This window comes from Lithobates pipiens, unplaced genomic scaffold, assembly GCF_037356315.1.
Source record: "Lithobates pipiens isolate NorthernLeopardFrog02 unplaced genomic scaffold, aLitPip1_a1.2 Scaffold_8, whole genome shotgun sequence".
In the NCBI taxonomy this organism is placed as follows: Eukaryota; Metazoa; Chordata; class Amphibia; order Anura; family Ranidae; genus Lithobates; species Lithobates pipiens.
This window is the reverse complement of record NW_027507903.1, coordinates 659,427,737-659,440,243: the sequence shown is the minus strand read 5'-3', so window position 1 is coordinate 659,440,243 and position 12,507 is coordinate 659,427,737. Positions and strand designations below refer to the sequence as shown.

Sequence of the window (12,507 nt, the reverse complement as noted above, 5' to 3'; positions counted from 1 at the left end):
ATAATTTTTTTTGAAATATCACATCCCTTCAAGACTGCCTATGCTAAAGCTGAGTGACTGTCCTGTTATGTTGATTGTCTATCCTCTTCCTCCTCCGCTGATATGTTGGAAGAACATTTCTGGCTCTGGGTGATGCCATCAGCCCAATTTTTCTGCCCCTGTTTAACAGGGGTGTTTAATCACAATTTTTGATGCAATGCTTTGCAGCAGGGCTAATTCCTGCAATAAAACTAGAGTATATGGGAGAGGTTGCAGTGGCGTGGCACCAGCACCAGTGCCTAAGGCCCAATTTTTCTGCCCCTGTTTAACAGGGGTGTTTAATTACAATTTTTGATGCAATGCTTTGCAGCAGGGCTAATTCCAGCAATAAAACTAGAGTATATGGGAGAGGTTGCAGTGTGGTGGCACCAGCACCAGTGCATAAGGCCCAGTTTTTCTGCCCCTGTTTAACAGGGACATATAATTACAATTCTTGATATAATATTTCACAGGAGGGCCTGTTCCTGTGCCCACCCAGAGTAACGGTGAGGACTTACAGTGTTGTGGCACCAGCACCACAACCACCAAAGGTCAATTTTTCTACCACTGTTCAACAATGGCATGTAATTACAATTCTTGATATAATCGTTCACAGCAGGGCGCTCCAGCGCCCACCAAGAGTCACTTTGAGGGCTTACAATGTTGTGGCAACACCAACACCTTGTTCCCCCATTTCTGCAGAGCATATAGGGCAGGCCCCTACTTTCAAACATCCAACTTACAAACATCTCCTACTTGCAAACGGAAGGAGACAACAGCAAGTGAGATGAAAAAAGATGGACGACAAAACAAATTATACAGGGGTGATAACCCTTCCCTATGTTTTCCAAAAAGCTTAAAAATAGTTTTTTTTGACTGGAGCTACACTTTAAAAATGTACCAGTTGAAAATTACAAACAGATTCAACTTAACACAACAAACCTACACAGTCCCTGTCTTGTTTGTACCGCCTGTATACTGCTGTTCTGAGTATATAGGGCCTGGGGGCCACACGCATTTCCTTTTTTTAATATGGGTACTGGGTTCCCCTTAATATGCGTACAAGACCCAAAGGGGCTGGTAATGGGCAGGGAGGGCTACCCATGCCATTTTTCTCAATGATTTGCAACCATATTGCAGGAACCAGATAATACATTAAAACCGCAAGCAGTTTTAAATGGTGTTATTTCCGTTAAATGTCATTTTGTGCAGGGACTGTTCTAAACACGGGAAACACGTGGCACTTCACAGGCATACTACAGACACCCCCCAGGCACCATATTTAAAGGAATATTTCACTTTTTTTTTCACTTTAATCGTCATTAAAATCAGTGCTCCCGCCAAAATGGCCATTTTTAAAAACATTTTAGACATTGACCCATGTCCCCTGGGGCAGGAGCCAGGTCCCCAAACCCTTTTTAGGACAGTATCTTGCATATTAGCCATTAAAATTAGCACTTTTAATTTCGAACGTTCGAGTCCCATAGACTTCAATGGGGTTCTAAAGTTCGTACGAATTTGGGGTCCGTTCGAAAGTTCTGGTGCGAACTGAACCGGGGGGTGTTCGGCTCATCCCTAATACACACAATGAATAATTTATTTTTTCTAGGAAAAGAGAAAAATGATATACAAAGTACCTCTATGGGAAGATCAGCAGCCACGTTGTCCATCTGATGCTTATGACAGCATGAGACTGGACAAGTGTGTGCTGCATTTAAGCCCCATAGCTGATCGCTGAATCAGCTACAGCTGGAGCAAAGGAGGTTAGATATGTAAAAAGGGAGGTAGGGAAGGAAACGCCCCCTGAACCATCGGCGTGCAGGCCCGCCCCCAACCCCTTCCCAACGACAGACGCTAAAAATGGCAATGGCGTCATGGTATACGCCCCCAAAGTGGGTGTGGTCATGGGGAGGGAGGCGACCGGCGTCCACGTCGATCGCCCGCGGGGCGCCGGTCACCAGGGCAACATGAGACAACACAGTCTCCAGCCCAGGCAGGCAGAAGTACGGCGGCCACAAGGGTCCATAACAAAAAAAGATGACCCCGTGGCCCCCGTGCGCCATGTGTGCCGCCCCAAAAAATGACGAGCCACAATCATACTCATCAAGATGTCAGAAAAGAAGTGGAGTATAGACCCCTCCATTATACTTAAGGGCGACATACCACACAGGGAAAGAACCTATACACAGAAACCACTGGATAAGATAACGAAAAGAGGGGAAGGGCATCCATGAGAAGTCAAAATAAGATTTAAGAAACATATAGAATGCATAAATATAGAGAGCATTATTCATACAAAATATGGAGAAAAGTACAGGGGTCATTACAGCACAGGAAAGTACAACATAGATCTCCCATGGGAATAACCAATTAATAATATGGTCTGCAATTTTCAACTATACATAGTCCAGATGGATATGGATATATATATATATATATATATATATATATATATATATATATATATATAGCGTTAAATTACAGATGCAGAAACTCCTCCCAAGATAAAAAAGAGAATATTGGAATTGAGGTCACACAGTCCAAATGATTAATGCCACGGTTAGAGCTTATAATGGTATCACTTTTACGTACCGCTAGTTGTTGTTAATCCAAATGTTAGACATTATGATTCAAAAACTCCAATTCCCCAATTACTACCAACTGGGTTAATAATATTGAGACATTTTGGCCTCGATGCGGTCCCACTCCGACCCCCCCCCTCGAGGTAAACCCCTTGAGAAAAGGTTGGAATGAGACAGCATCATTGAGACCCGGAGGTTTGGTTGCCTGGAGGTGATAAATCCATCTCTGCTCGCATTGCAGAAGGATTTTGTTCCAATCGCCTCCACGCAAACCAGAATGTACGCCATCCAAGATCAGAAACGAGACATGTGGAAAAGTTCCCGCATGGACCGCAGTGACATGTCGCCCAAGAGGTAAGTCTGGATTGCATGATTTCATTGCAGCAATGTGGCAGTATGCCCGTCTCCAGAATTCTTGATTCGTCTTACCTACATAATAGCACAAACAGTCAAACAATAGTAAGTATATAACACCAATCGTCTTACAATTCGCGTAGTGTCGAGGTTTGTATTTTTCACCATTTGGAAGTCTAATGTTTGAACTGATGTTCATGAATTGGCAGTATGGACACCCACCACATCTGAAGGTTCCCATCCGTTTACAGGGGTCACGTTTGGCCCCTCCACCCAAATATTCACTAGACACCAGACTATCACCAATCGATTTAGCCCGTCTGAATGTGATAGAGGGTTGATCCGAAACAAAGGGACTAATGGTGGGATCCATTTTCAGTACATGCCTATACCGTTGTACTATGTTCTGTAGACTTTTATGTTGGTTGGATAATGTAGTTATAATTCTAACTGGATTAGTTTGATTTTGCTTCGATTTGGGATGATGTATAAGTTCCCGTCTAGTTTTGGCCTTAGCTCGTTTGAATGCTTTCCTCAAGCATTTTTTAGAATACCCACATACCAGGAGTCTGTCCCTCAATGTGTCAGCCTCTTTTTGAAAGACATTGTCATCAGTACAGTTCCTCCTGACACGTAGGTATTGACTATATGGAATTGACCGAATGAGGGGCTGTGGGTGAAAGCTGGTGGCATGTAGAATGGAGTTACAAGCCGTCGGTTTACGGAATAGAGAACTAGTCAAAAATCCATCCGGATGTCGATGAATGGTTAAGTCTAGAAATGTAATCTTCTTTTCATCATATGCCGTTGAGAATGTCAGATTGAACTCATTGTTGTTCAACTGGTTAACAAACTCCCGAAGAGAGTCAGACATGTCGTCCCATACCAGGAAAATGTCATCGATATAATGACGCCATAGTATCACCTTTTCCATGAAAGGACGTAGTGGTTCGGAAGTGGCAAGCATATTTTCCCATTCCCCCAGGTAAAGGTTGGCATACAATGGTCCCCATCGCAACCCCCTGTACCTGGAGGAAATGGTCCCCATGAAACATGAAGTGATCATAATTCAAAATGAAGTCCAAGGCATCAATCAGGAAACTCATTTTTTCCTCACCCAACTTGCCATCCTGCAGAAGCACATGGCGAATACATGAAAGCCCTCTATCGTTTGGAATCGAACTGTAGAGGGCTTCAACATCCAAGGCTACCAATAATGACCCTGGAGGAATATAAATATCCTCCAACATCTGTAAAAGATGTAAAGTATCCCGAGTATGGCTGGGTAATTTAAATACAAACGGTCGCAAGTGGCCGTCGACAAATTTACTGAGTTTCTCTGTCAACGACCCATTGCCCGAGATAATTGGTCTGCCAGTGGGGTGAAGTAGGTCCTTGTGTAGCTTGGGCAACGTGTAGAAAGTAGGAATGTGTGGTAAAGCAGTCCTAACATAGTCATATTCAGATCGAGTGAGTATATTTGCTGCGTATGACTCGTCTATGAGTTTATAGAATTTGCGATTGAATTTATCGATCTTGGTTGAGGCGATCTTGCAGTACCACTGTCTATTAGACAATATGTTACGACACACTGCCTCATATTCAGTGGCGTAACTAGAACCTTCAGGGCCCCGATGCAGGAAACCATCGTGGGCCCCCCCCCCCCCCGACCTCCGGACAGGGCTCTTTTCTCCAAGCCCGATGGTGGAACACCAGGGCCCAGTCCCAAGTGGGTGGCTGCATATCAAGGAACCGATTTAAAAAACATCAATTACAGCCACTGTGCCCATCAAACGCCACCACTGTACCATCTAATGCCACCACTGTACCATCAAATGTCACTACTGTGCCCATCAAACTCTGCCGCTGTGCCCATCAAATGCCACCACTGTGCCCATCAAATGCCACCGCTGTGCCCATCAAATGCCACCACTGTGCCCATCAAATGCTGCTACTGTGCGTATCAAATGCTGCTACTGTGCCCATCAAATGCTGACACTGTGAATCCCCACTGCCCGCTCACTGTCTGCTCACCACTTACCGTGTCTTGGTGGGGCAGCGGGTAACGGCCATGAGCTGGGTCCTCCCTGCAGCTACTGCTATCCTCATCTCCCGTCCTCTCCTCTCGCCCACTGCTCTAATCAGGCTCTGCAAAAACACCCCTCGCCGCTGTAATTCAGGCACCCCAAAAGGGACCAGACACCTAAATATGGGGGTGACAGCGGTGGCCATGGATAGATTCATGCTATGCTATGCATGAATCTATCCATTGGTCATAAAGGGGGTGGAACCTGTGCACCCTTTTGGATGCACCAACACATGCACACACACATGCATACATACACATACATATATGAACACACACACACATACATACATGCATGCTCTCACACACACACACATACATGCATGCTCTCACACACACATACAAGCATGCTCACACGCACACACAGAAGCATGCTCACACACACACATACATACATTAATGCTCACACACACACACACACACATGCATGCTCGCACACACATACATGCATGCTCACACACACACATACATGCTCACACACATACATGCATGCTCACACACATACATGCATGCTCACACACACACACACACACAAGCATGCTCACACACACACACAAGCATGCTCACACACAAGCATGCTCACGCACACACAAGCATGCTCACACACACATACAAGCATGCTCACACACACATACAAGCATGCTCACACACACACACATACAAGCATGCTCACACACACACACAAGCATGCTTACACGCACATACAAGCATGCTCACACACACATACAAGCATGCTCACACACATACATACAAGCATGCTCACACACACACACACGAGCATGCTCACACACACATACATACAAGCATGTTCACACAAGCATGTTCACTCATACAAGCATGCTCACAAACACACATACAAGCATGTTCACTCATACAAGCATGCTCATACACACATACATACAAGCATGTTCACTCATACAAGCATGCTCATACACACACACATACAAGCATGTTCACTCATACAAGCATGCTCATACACACACACATACAAGCATGTTCACTCATACAAGCATGCTCATACACACACACACATACAAGCATGTTCACTCATACAAGTATGCTCACACACACACATACAAACACAAATACAGTAGATAGGCTTATTAAAAAACAGCAGACATTTACCTCTTCCTGGCGGGTACTGCACTCTAGGGGGAGACAAAGAGCACACACTGCTTTCACTAAGCCTAATGTGAGGAGCTGCCGCACAGTGCCGATTTCAGTTCGGCTGATGATTGTGAGCTCCTCTCAGCCTTCCCTCCTATCGCAGAAGTACAGGGGGCCTCGGGCCCCCTGCAGCAAGGGGCCCGGTCGCCATGGCGATCTTGGCGACCCCTATAATTCCGCCACTGCTCATATTGACCATTGTCCATTAGGTCAATGTTCCCTCCATTGTCTGAAGATTTAATAGTGATCGAGGGATTAGTGGCTAGAGATTTCAAGGCTTGGTAGATCTGATTGATCGAACCGACCCAATAATTGTTCCAGATCAATCTGGAACTCATTGAGCAACTTGAGAGATTTTTCTTTATGATTGAGATTTTGCCTGTCTATAGGAGTGATGTACATATTTAAACTCCTCTCATTGGCTCAATGTTTCACAATCAGCTAATTGAAGAGAATCCCATGTTGCTGATTGGTTGTTTGATTTTTTGTTTTTGATCATAGAGCTACTTGGCTGCATTACCATTCTTGGGTGGAATCCGCCCCTTGTGTGCAGCTCGGGTGCCGAATCCACTTGTACCCCCCGGGTTCTTCTCATCGGGTTACAGATCTGATGCCGGCTGGCAGACATTTCTCCATTACACCTTTCTAATATGTTGGATGCCCTCTGAACAGCGATGTACAGCATTACATGGTTAGAATATACCATACAATTTTTTGATAATGTCTTTATTAAAATATTGTTTGAAAAAGATCAACTATTTGCAAATACTGTTTGTTTACCATTACTTGTGTCTTCTTATAATGCTTATAGATGGGAATGTAATACATCACCAGCCCCTGAAGAAGAGGTTAGATCTCTTAACAACCTTGAAACGCGTCGGGCCGTTTATTGGTCCCATTATTGAGCTGGGATCGATATTCGTGGTGATATTATCCCTAATATGTTGGTATATTAACACTGTAGTTTTTTGTGCATCCTCTAATAATCACTGTGCATCCCTAAGTTCTTATTGTTGTTTATGTGATTTTCCTCTTTATGGCAATAAAATTTATACTTTGTTACAAACTTTGGAGATTACTGCCTAATTAAAGTCCCACTAGAGGAAAAAATTGGTTTTGTATTCTCCATAAATCAGATGTCACCAGCAGAGCCCCTCCATAAATCAGATGTATCCTCAGGGGAGCCCCTCCATAAATCAGATGTATCCTCAGGGGAGCCCCTCCATAAATCAGATGTATCCTCAGGGGAGCCCCTCCATAAATCAGATGTCCCCCAGCAGATTCCCTGCATAAATCAGATGCCCCCCAGCGGAGCTCCTCCATAAATCAGATGTCCCTCAGCAGATTCCCAGCATAAATCAGATTTCCCCCAGCGGAGCCCCTCCATAAATCAGATGTACCCAGGCATATTCCCTCCATAAATCAGATGTCCCACAGCGGAGCCCCTCCATAAATCAGATGTACCCCAGAAGATTCCCTCCATAAATCAGATGTCCCCCAGCGGAGCCCCTCCATAAATCAGATGTTCATCAACGGAGCCCCTCCATGAATCAGATGTCCTCTAGCAGACCCCCTCCATAAATTAGATGCCCCCAGCACAGCCCCTCCATAAATCAGATTTCCCCCCAGCGGAGTTCCTCCATAAATCAGATGTCTCCTCAGTGGAGCCCCTCCATAAATTAGATGCCCCCACCATAGCCCCTCCATAAATCAGATGCCCCCAGCACTGCCCCTCCATAAATCAGATGTACCCCAGCAGATTCCCTCCATAAATCAGATGTCCCCCAGTGAAGCCCCTCCATAAATCAGATGTCCCCCAGTGGAGCCCCTCCATAAATCAGATGCCCCCCCATAGGAGTGCTCCTTTACAGTGTTGTATAAATGTACTGTATTCACGACAATGTGCAACTTCCACCATCTAAGAAAAGACCAAATACAGCCAAAAGCAACCACCGTCCACATCCAGAAACAACCACCGTCCACATCCAGAAACAACCACCGTCCACATCCAGAAACAACCACCGTCCACATCCAGAAACAACCACCGTCCACATCCAGAAACAACCACCGTCCACATCCAGAAACAACCACCGTCCACGTCCAGAAACAACCGCCGTCCACATCCAGAAACAACCACCGTCCACATCCAGAAATTAAAGCTCCAAGATCACCCCACAATCCGTCTAATAACAAGCGTTTTCGGACCCTACGATGTTGTGCGCATGCGCGGAGAGTGAGGCAGAATCTTACATTTAGATTCTCTCTCCCTGCAGCTGACGAACTGAGCATGCCCAGTCTATACGTCACACCGGCTGATCAGGATATCAGCTAAATGTGATGTGCTGCGCATGCGCAGTGCATAGGATGCATTTCTCTATGAGAGACATTATTCAACAGGACACCGGCGCCCATGCAGGGGGTTGCCTACCCCTCATCTATCCCATAGTTTGGAGACACTTTAGTATTTTTGTAAACCAATCAATACACACTTATTGGGATTTTTTTTTTTACCAAAAACATGTAGCAGAATACATATTAGACTAAATTGATGAAGAAATTAGATTTTTAAAATGTTTTTATTGGATATGTTTTATAACAAAAAGTAAAAAAAATATACATTTTTTTAATTTATATTTTTTTATTTTATAGCGCTAAAAATGCAGTGATGATCAAATACCACCAGAAGAAGCTTTGTGGGAAAATTGCTATATATTGAATTTATGTACAGTGTTACATGACGACCCAATTGTCAGTTAAAGTAATGCAATGTTGTATCGCAAAAAAATGGCCTGGCCATGAAGGGGGGTAAATCTTCAGATGGTTATATAACCAATTTCCTTTTCATCATGATGTACTCATCTCCACTTTTCATGTCATTGCACTTAGTGCTCCGCATGTCTTCTCCACATCCGTCTTTCCCTCTTTCTCTCTTCTAATGTTGGGAGGTATAATTCTCATTACTACTGCAAAACGAATCTCCTCCCTTCTGTACTCTGATCTCCGTGTCCTATAATATTCATCCAGCCTCACCCTGTGTAGGAGGACGTCACCCCTCCCCCATCCACATTCCTCTCCCGTGTCAGAGACTTTCAGTTTAGTTTCTCTTCTGCTGTCAGCGATGGCGTCTGGTGATCTGAGAGCTGAGTTGGAATGTTCCGTCTGTCTGAACATTTATACGGATCCTGTAACCCTGAGATGTGGTCACAACTTCTGCCGGGTCTGTATTGATGGTGTGCTGGATACACAGGGGGGGTCTGGAGGATATTCCTGTCCTGAATGCAGAGAGAAGTTTCCGGATCGGCCTGCACTGCACAGGAACATAACACTACGTAACATAGCAGAGACTTTCCTGTCTACTCATCAAGAGGAGTCCGGGGTCTTCTGTACTTACTGTGTGGACTCTCCTGTACCTGCTGTTAGATCCTGTCTGCACTGTGAGGTTTCTCTGTGTGATAAACACCTGAGAGTCCACAAAAAGTCCCCAGAACACGTCTTATGTGACCCCACCTTGTCCATGGAGAGCAGGAAATGCCCCGTCCATAAGGAGGTTTTGAAGTATTTCTGCACTAACGATGGTAGCTGTGTCTGTATGTCTTGTTATGTGATTGGAGGACATAAAGGACATGAGATGGAGTCACTGGATGAGGCTTCTGAGAAGAAGAAGGAGACACTGAGGAATGTTCTGCAGAAACTTCTGACAAAGAGAGAGGAGACGGAGGAAAGAGTCCAGAGTCTGCAGGAACACCGGAGGAAAGTAGAAGAAGAAGCCGCTGGTGACACCGAGAGAGTCACTGCCCTGTTTAGAGATCTCAGGAGACGTCTGGAAGACCTGGAGAAGAGAGTCCTGAGGGACATCTCCGGGAGGGCAGAGCGGATCTCCATCTCCATCTGGGATCTGGAAATAAAGAAGGAGGAGCTGTCCAGGAAGTTGCGTCACATTGAGGAGCTGTGTAACGTGACGGATCCACTGACTGTCTTACAGGAATCAGACACAGGTGACTTGTGTGATACTGAGGATGGAGATAATGAGGACAGAGAGAGACATGAGGAGCTCCTCCATGATGGAGGGGGTCTGGATGTGGCGGGGGTCTTACACACAGGTTTATCTGATATAATAACAGAGGTAAATGTATTCTATATACAGGGAGCTGCAGACATATTACTGGATGGAAACACAGCTAATAAATATCTACAGATATCAGATGACAGGAAAACTGCATCCGATTCAGATAGAAACCAGAATCACCCAGAAACACCAGAGAGATTCCAGTATTGTACTCAGGTGTTGAGCAGTCGGAGTTTCTCCTCAGGGAGACATTACTGGGAAGTGGATGTCGGGGGGGCAGATTGGTGGAGAGTCGGGATGTGTTACCCCAGTATAGAGAGGAGAAGGGGGGAGTCAGAGATTGGATGGAATAAGAAGTCCTGGGGATTGGAGAGGTTTGATGATCAGTATAAGGTGATACATGACAGTAAAGAGACCTTCTTACCCCCCAATCCCTCCAGTAACAGAGTCAGGATATATCTGGATTATGAGGCCGGGCGGATCTCCTTTTATGATCTGTGTGACCCGATCCGACACCTCCACACCTTCACCACCACCTTCACTGAGCCCCTCCATGCTGGGATAGGTGTATGGGAAGGTTGTATAAAGATATGTGGGGGGAGGCGGGAGATGTGAGAACTCCGCCCACAGTCTGGTGATGTCAGATGAAGGAGGGGAATTCATTTAATATTCATCCAATAGTATATAGCAGTGGGCGGGGCTTCCTGCAAGTTTTTCTACTATAAATAAATGTGAGATTTCTTACTGATCGCTGTGATTGGGTAGAATATCTGTCCAATTATTGGAGTAACAATAACATGTTCCTATTGGTCAGTGAGAAATCTATCTATCTATCTATCTATCTCTCCCATGACAATCTGACATAATACTTTCTGTGTTTTGTCACAATATTTAACATCATCCATCTCCTCCCCCTGCCCCTCTCTGCCCCTCCCCCACATGTGGTCCCTCTGTATGGGGGGAGGGCAGCCATGATCAGACATAAAGGGGGGGTGGGGTCACTGTGATGGGATAGGATGGGGGTCACCTCTCCTCTCTGCCCCTCCCCCTCCATACAATCTATACTACAAAGAGATGGAAATAAATGGAACAATCTGAGAGGAAATCTATGAAGACGTCATCTAGAGATTTATTACTGGAAGAAAACAATGTGATCAGAGAGCCCAGACTGTTTTTAGGCAGAGTGGGTCAGGATTAGATCCCTTGTCAGGTATTTTCTTCTATCCGGGGCTCCATTACAGAGATTTCCTCTCACTTCCTGTCCCGGTGACAACATTTATCTAGACAGGAAATGAGGGGAACTCTCCAACATGAACACAGACTGAAATAAGAATGATATGTTTAGTATAATAAGGAAGGGGAAGGATTAGAGCCCCTGTCAGATGTTTATATGTCTGTGTCCCTGTACAGATTTCTCTCCCTCCTTGTATTGGTGTCACCAGGACAGGAAGTGAGAGGAAATCTCTCTAAGGCTGGGATCACATTGCTGTGCAGATCACATGTCATGTCTGTGTGATGTGAATTCAGCCGTACAAACTGTGTGACTGAAATCACATTCACACCAGAATGGTGCCGGACCCTTTTTTTGGTCCTCACTGGAATCGGATCACATTGGGTGTCACATCTCTACAATCCGATTCCTGCACCATTTCAGCGTTTGCACTGCGATCTGCGAAGCGATCTGGGGGTGTCATTAACTTTCCATTGACCCCCCCACAGCGGTTCTCAGATGTCAGTGTGACCGTCCGGTGATTGAGGTGTGATGAGGGAACCCGCACAGGAATCGCACTGGTTCCCGCATCCCACAAGTCTCATCCCAGCCTAAGGCTCCATTCACACCTATGCAGGGGGCTTTTCAGCCTTTCTGATGTGCTTTCCGCAGGATTTTATACCGTGATTTGCGTTTTGTATTTTTTATGCATTTTTTGGGGGGGGATTTGTTGCTGGGCAGATTTAACCACTTGGTGCCCACACTATAGCCGAAAGACGGCTACAGCGCTGTCCTAAAATGCGGGAGGGCGTCCATGTACATTCTCCCGTTCTCACACTGCCCACCCCCCTTGGGATTCGGTTGATCACAGATCGGGTAAAGGGCCAATCACAGCGAGCCCTTTAACATGTGATCAGATGTCAGCCAATAACAGCTGATCACGGAACTAAACAGGAGCCGGTCAACAGCTTTTTTTCCCCTCATGCTGTCAGTGTTCAGAAAAGAAGAAAGCCGTTACCCATGT

General features: G+C 45.4%; 1 protein-coding gene and 1 long non-coding RNA gene across 2 annotated transcripts in view; both read left to right on the top strand.

Annotated features, from left to right (window-relative positions):
* Positions 1-12,507, top strand: part of LOC143961793 (uncharacterized) — a 95,164-nt gene that overhangs the window by 42,298 nt on the left and 40,359 nt on the right. The gene's annotated exons all lie outside the window — the stretch shown is intronic.
* LOC143961782 (E3 ubiquitin/ISG15 ligase TRIM25-like) lies at positions 9,269-12,191 on the top strand. The gene has a single exon (XM_077471118.1). The coding sequence runs from the start codon at positions 9,326-9,328 to the stop codon at positions 10,886-10,888; it is 1,563 nt and encodes a 520-aa protein (XP_077327244.1). The 5' UTR covers positions 9,269-9,325; the 3' UTR covers positions 10,889-12,191.